Source organism: Myotis brandtii, unplaced genomic scaffold (assembly GCF_000412655.1).
Source record: "Myotis brandtii unplaced genomic scaffold, ASM41265v1 scaffold1167, whole genome shotgun sequence".
Taxonomy (NCBI): Eukaryota; Metazoa; Chordata; class Mammalia; order Chiroptera; family Vespertilionidae; genus Myotis; species Myotis brandtii.
This window is the reverse complement of record NW_005354039.1, coordinates 1,799,427-1,805,429: the sequence shown is the minus strand read 5'-3', so window position 1 is coordinate 1,805,429 and position 6,003 is coordinate 1,799,427. Positions and strand designations below refer to the sequence as shown.

The 6,003-nt window shown below is 49.5% G+C and overlaps 1 protein-coding gene across 1 annotated transcript; it reads right to left on the bottom strand.

Annotated features, from left to right (window-relative positions):
• Positions 1-4,913: 4,913 nt before the first annotated feature.
• On the bottom strand, positions 4,914-5,954 carry LOC102261232 (diazepam-binding inhibitor-like 5). Its single transcript, XM_005858345.2, has 2 exons — positions 5,571-5,954; positions 4,914-5,421 (listed from the first exon to the last, which is right to left on the bottom strand). Exon 2 carries the CDS (start codon positions 5,318-5,320, stop codon positions 5,057-5,059), a length of 264 nt encoding a protein of 87 aa, XP_005858407.1. The 5' UTR covers positions 5,321-5,421; positions 5,571-5,954; the 3' UTR covers positions 4,914-5,056.
• Positions 5,955-6,003: the final 49 nt, after the last annotated feature.

The window sequence follows — 6,003 nt, the reverse complement described above, 5'->3', positions numbered from 1 at the left end:
TCTCTCTCTCTCTCTCTCTCTCTCTCTCTCTCTCTCCTTCCCTCCCTCCCTCCTCCTTCCTCTCTGAAATCAATAAAGTGGTGGGCATGCCCAGTTGAAGTGACTCAGTGGTTAACCGTCAACCTATGAACCAGGAGGCCAAGGTTCAATTCCCAGTCAGGGCACCTGCCCAGGTTGTTGGCTCAATCCCCAGTAGGGGATGTGCAGGAGGCAGCCAATCAACGATTCTCTGTAATCATTGATGTTCTATCTCTCCCTCCCTCTCCCTTCCTCTCTGAAATCAAAAATATATTTAAAAAAATAAAGTGGTGGGCATGTTCAAATTTCAGGAAAGAAATTGATAATATTGGAAAGGATTGACTCAGAGGATACCAGTTCCAGAATAATATATATTCAACTAGAGGCACAGTACACGAATTCATGCACAGGTGGTGTCCCTCAGGGTGGCCTGTGGAGATCGGGCCCCAGCTCGCACCCCCAGCCTTATAGCCCTGCATCCCCACCTGGCACCCTTGGCCTGGTGCTGCCCCCTTGGCCTGGTGCTGCCCCCTCACCTGCTCCACCATCCCACCTGTGGGGTGATCAATTGGGGCAGGGCCTGCTGCCCAGCTCCCTCAGCACTTGGGAGCCGGGCAGCGGCCCCGCCCCCTGCCACCGCCTCTGGTTGCCATCTGCAGGGCAATCAGCGGGGCAATCGGGGCCCCTGCCGATTGCCCTATCCAGTGGTGCTTCCCACTCACCTGCTCCATCATCCTGCCATGGTCCTGCTCCCGTCGGGGCCCATCAGGCTGGCAGCGCCTTCACTGCCTCCCACTGCCAGCGCCATGTCACCGATGCCCACTATGTTCCACGCCACCCCCTGGTGGTCAGCACACATCATAGCGAGCAATCGAACTCCCGGTCTCTCCCAATCGAACAACCACTCGGTACAATTTGCATATTAGGCTTTTATTATATAGGATTACTTGTAAATCATAGCCTCTGCTGTTCTCCCTTGCTGGCAGGGTTGGGTATGGAAATTTCAGGGTGAATTTCAGTTCTTCTTATAGGGTGATCTTACCTTCACCGAGAGAAAAAAATCCTTTTCTGGCTTCACAGAACTTTGCACTCAAATTCTCTGTTTTATGGAAGCAATCATGAGTTTCAAAGCAAACCAAGTTAGATATGTTCCCCCTCTAGACAATTGGTTCACTGTTTTTGCTTATATATGGGGAAATTATTGTATGAATTTTGAATAATCAAATAAGCCTCTGTTTTTTAGACTATGATTTGTTACTTCTCAGATTTTTCTATTAGATAATTAATTTTTTTAAGTAAATCTTGATGTGTATCTCTAGTAATACTGTTCTTGTGAAACTCTACTTTCCCCAGTGTATTAGGCTACTTCTAAGTTTCTTATGGTAAAATAAGTGGTTTATGTAAGTATTGAATGACTAACCAATACTAGATCCCTCTTTTATGATATCAGGGCTGATATCATAAAGCTAAAATATCCCAAGTAGATAAACAGCATTAACTTACATCATGCATAGTTGTACACTTACTAGTAAGAGGAAAAAATTTTGAAATCAATTATATATATACTAGAGGCCCATTGCTGCCGGCAGCCGGTCCATCCTTGCTGCTTGACACAGTCACTGCAGGAAAGAAACATCTGCACAGCATATGTTTCAAGGGACCTGGCATATATAGCATATTGTTCTTAATATGTTTGCTCTCCTTAGCGCCATGTGTTTTAACCAAGGTCACCTCTCCGAGAAAGGTTGTTTCCCCAGGTGGGGATTTTTCCCTGAGGTTAGGGAGGGGATACAACCCCTTAACTAAGTGCCAGGCGGGTAGTTAATCACTTTAACTACAAACAATCACACTTAAGCTACATAATCTTTACTCCTTGGAATGGAGATAAGAAACGCCCTAACCTTTGCAATAGAAATTGACAGGATTAAAATCGACTGGTATAAATACAGATGTAACAAGGCAATAAACATCAGATCCTGATCAGATCCTAACCAGAACTTGGCTGGAGATCCTGGCTAGAGGTCCTGACTAGGCTGCTGATCAACTGAAGGCTGTCTCCGTGTCATTCCTTCTTCGCCGACTCCGTCCACACCTTTGGGGACCCCTGGACCTGCTGGGGTTGGACCCCAACACATTGCATGAAGAGATTCATGATTCACAGGATAATGCTCAACCACTAAGCCACACCGGCTGGGCATGGGTATACTTCATTCTTAGGTAATAGGCCTTCCTTCCCCTGGCTGCCGGCACCGGTTTTCCTCCGGCACCCGGGACCCAGGCCTTCACTCCAGCCGCAGCGGAGAAGCCAAGCCTCTTTAGTTTTCAGTCGTCTTCAGTCTTTAGTCGTCGTCAGTCTTCGCTCTGTGCCTGCATATGCAAATTAACTGCCATCTTTGTTGGTTGAATTTGCATACTCATCCTTATTGGCTGGTGGGCATAGCAGAGTGACACCAATTTACATGTTTCTCTTTTATTAGTGTGGAGGCCCAGTGCACAAAATTTGTGCACGAGGGGGGGTCTCCTCAGCCCAGCCTGCACCCTCTCTAATCTGGGACCCCTAGGGGGATGTCCGACTGCCTAGGGGGATGTCCTGGGGTTCGGGCCTAAACCGGCAGTCGGACATCCCTCTCACAATCCTGGACCACTGGCTCCTAATTGCTCACCTGCCTGCCTGCTGGTCACCCCTTACTGCCCCCCCACTGCTGGCCTGGTTGCCTCCAACTGCCCCTCCTCCCCCTGCCAGCCTGGTCGCCCCACACAGCCTGCTGTTCAGTCGTTTGGTCGTCCCTCACTAACCCCCCTGCTGACCTGGTTGTAGGCAGCCATCTTGTGAGGGTCAATTTGCATATTATCTTTATTATTGATTTCAGAGAGGAAAGGAGAGGGAGAGAGAGAAACATCAGTGATTAGAGAGGATTATCGATTGGCTGCCTCCTGCAGGCCCCACACTGGGGATCGAGCCCACAACCCGGGCATATGCCCTGACCGGGAATCGAACCGTGACCTCCTGGTTCACAGGACAATGCTCAACCACTAAGCCACACCGGCTGGGCATGGGTATACGTCATTTTTTTTTTTTTTTTAAATATATTTTATTGATTTTTTTACAGAGGAAGGGAGAGAGATAGAGAGTTAGAAACATCGATGAGAGAGAAACATCGATCAGCCGCCTCCTGCACATCTCCCACTGGGGATGTGCCCGCAACCCAGGTACATGCCCTTGACCGGAATCGAACCTGGGACCCTTCAGTCCGCAGGCCGACGCTCTATCCACTGAGCCAAACCGGTTTCGGCCATTCTTAAGTAATGTACTTATTCTATAGCAACTTCCTGCAAATATGTGAACAGAAGGTCTCAAAGATACCTGGTGAGGTTTGGTTTCCTCTGAGGCCTTTATGGTTGTTGCTTCTGTTGTTTAATAGCCCTTCATGAACTGGAGCTAACCTAATGTCATGAAGTATGAAAATAGTGTTTTTCTTTATGACCCTAGTTTCTAAGAGCCAAACATAGCTCCAAAGGGCCGAGCCTCACCCTAAGCGCTGAAGCTAGTCCTAAAGGGTTGACCCTAGTTCCTAAGAGCCAAGCCTGGGACCAAAGAGTCCAGCCTCGTCTGGAAAAGCCAAGCCTAGCTCCAAAGAGCCCAGCCTACTCCTGAAGCGCTGAGTGTAGCCCGCAAAAGCTGAGCTAACCCCAAAGAGCCAAGCCTAGCCAGAAGGAGCCCAACCTAGTTCCAAATGGCCTAGCCTAGTGCCAAAGGGTGGAGCCCAGTCCAGAAGGTCAGAGTCTAGCCCAGGGGTGGGCAAACTTTTTGACTCGAGGGCCACAATGGGTTCTTAAACTGGACCGGAGGGCCAGAACAAAAGCATGGATGGAGTGTTTGTGTGAACTAATATAAATTCAAAGCAAACATCATTACATAAAAGGGTACGGTCTTTTTTTTTTTTTTTAGTTTGCCCACGGCTGGTCTAGCCCCTAAGAGCCTAGCTTAGCCCCAAGGAATGGAGCGAGGCCTGAAGAGCTAAAGCTAGTCCCCAATGGATAACCCTAGCCCCCAAAACATTTTTTTTAATTAAGGAAAAACATTGGGGAATCCCATACCACAACAGACCTTTTGCTTCAAAATGTCTCTAATATCGTTTAGCCTCCATATCCTAGTGCAATGTTGTGCATTGATGCCACCATGATATCAATACTAAGGAGTGGAAGCTGAGCTCAGCCACTCTGGCTCTTGCATGGGTCAGAGGATTTGTTTTTCTCCTGAAACAAATCCCATATACATGCATGTACATATTGTCCCACAAACATCCCCAAGTAGAAACCAGGATTAGCTACACAGTAGTCCCAAGAAAATTTTGGTCGCTAGGCCTTGATGAGTGTTTCAGAGGTGGGATTTTGAATCCATCTGCTCCAGTGTTTCTCAACTGCTGTGTTGCGATGCAACAGTTACTTGCTACAAGTCTGTTTTCCCTCAACACATGAACTTCATCAGGCCTGTGTTCCAGTAGGGGCTTTTGGTAGTAGGACTTGACCAGCTTTTTGGAAGACAACACCTCTTCCCCTCCATAATGCTGGGTTAATAGTGAATGGGCAGCCCCTGACGAGATAAGGCGCCTGGGCCTCCTCTCCTTCCCTCCTCCCCCAGAAGCAGAGCCTCTGTCACGGACTTCAAACCTTGGGCATTTTCCTAGCCTGATTCTCTGCCACCGCTCTACTGCTGTCAAATATCTACATATGATCTGAGCATAGGAAGGCTGGGAAAACTTAGAATCATACCCAAGGCCAGATTTGATGGAACTTTCTCTAGAGGAGAGATGCTCTTAATACGTTTCGGTCAACTCCCCAGTACTCTCACAGTCACTTTGAGTTCATTGCTGTTTGAACAGCAGACGTGCACTTTTGTGCAGTTTTTAAAAGATTTATTGATGTCTCAGCTTCGGTAGCCACGGTTTCGGGACATTTCAGTCTTCAAGGTCTTTTAAGAAGCCCATTTCCCTACCAGAGGAGCCCTGCTACTTCATTGTTTGACTCTTTGTCCTCCTTAACCATTTTCCTTTTTCTTCAGTTCTTCTACTTTAGTAACGTAGATCCTCATGGCGTCCATCTTGGTCATCCCTTTTTTCTCATTCCATGCCTCCCACTTGGCCTTGGCTTTCACGTCTGTGTCAGGCGGGGCAGGGATGTCGCAGTCGCCCTTGGTGGCCTGTTTGTAGAAGCTGTACACCACCAGCTTCTCCTGATCACTCACAGGGCCCTTCAACTGCTTCAGAGTGGCGCAGGCCAGCTCAAATTCCACTTGGCCCATTGCGGGAACTGAGGTTCGGCCCCTCTGGCTTTTTTAAGTGATACCTGGTCCTAGAAGCTGGAGGGTGAAGAACTAGAAACACTTGGGGCTGGTGATGAAGTCTGGGAAGAAGGGAAAGAGAGAAAAGGAGACAGGGTGATATATATGGGGAAACACGGGATATTTGTGTGTTCTCAGTGAAAAACCAAATGGGCCCACTGGACTGGATCTGCCCTCACTGCCCGCCGCCCCCCCCCCTCCCCATACACACACAGTTGTTCTGGTCCCGCACTGTGCATTTTCTGGGGCGGAGGACGACCATTCACATTTCAAAGGCGTTTACGATGCCAGAAAATTAAGGAGCTGCTGCTGTGTTCTGAAGGAGGAGCAATGGGGACGCTTTGGGAGGCTGTGGCGCTAGGTGGTCAGAGCGTGAGACGGGAGATGCGCTGCGGGGGAAGAAGCCTGGCATTACAGAGGGTGCGTCCGTGCTGGCTAGTGGGCAGCCTGCGAGGGGCGTTCAGTGTGTGTGAACTGCGGGGGATTCCGGGGTGACCGGGTGGAGCCGAATGCGGGGCTGGGAACGCAGCTAATGGGTAGGACCCACTGGGATCAGGAGGCAGGGCTGGGCAGTGGACTGGACCGGTGGGTGCCCGAAAGGAGGCGGGAAGCGGAGGGTGCCCGGCGGCCAGGGCCGGGGCCCG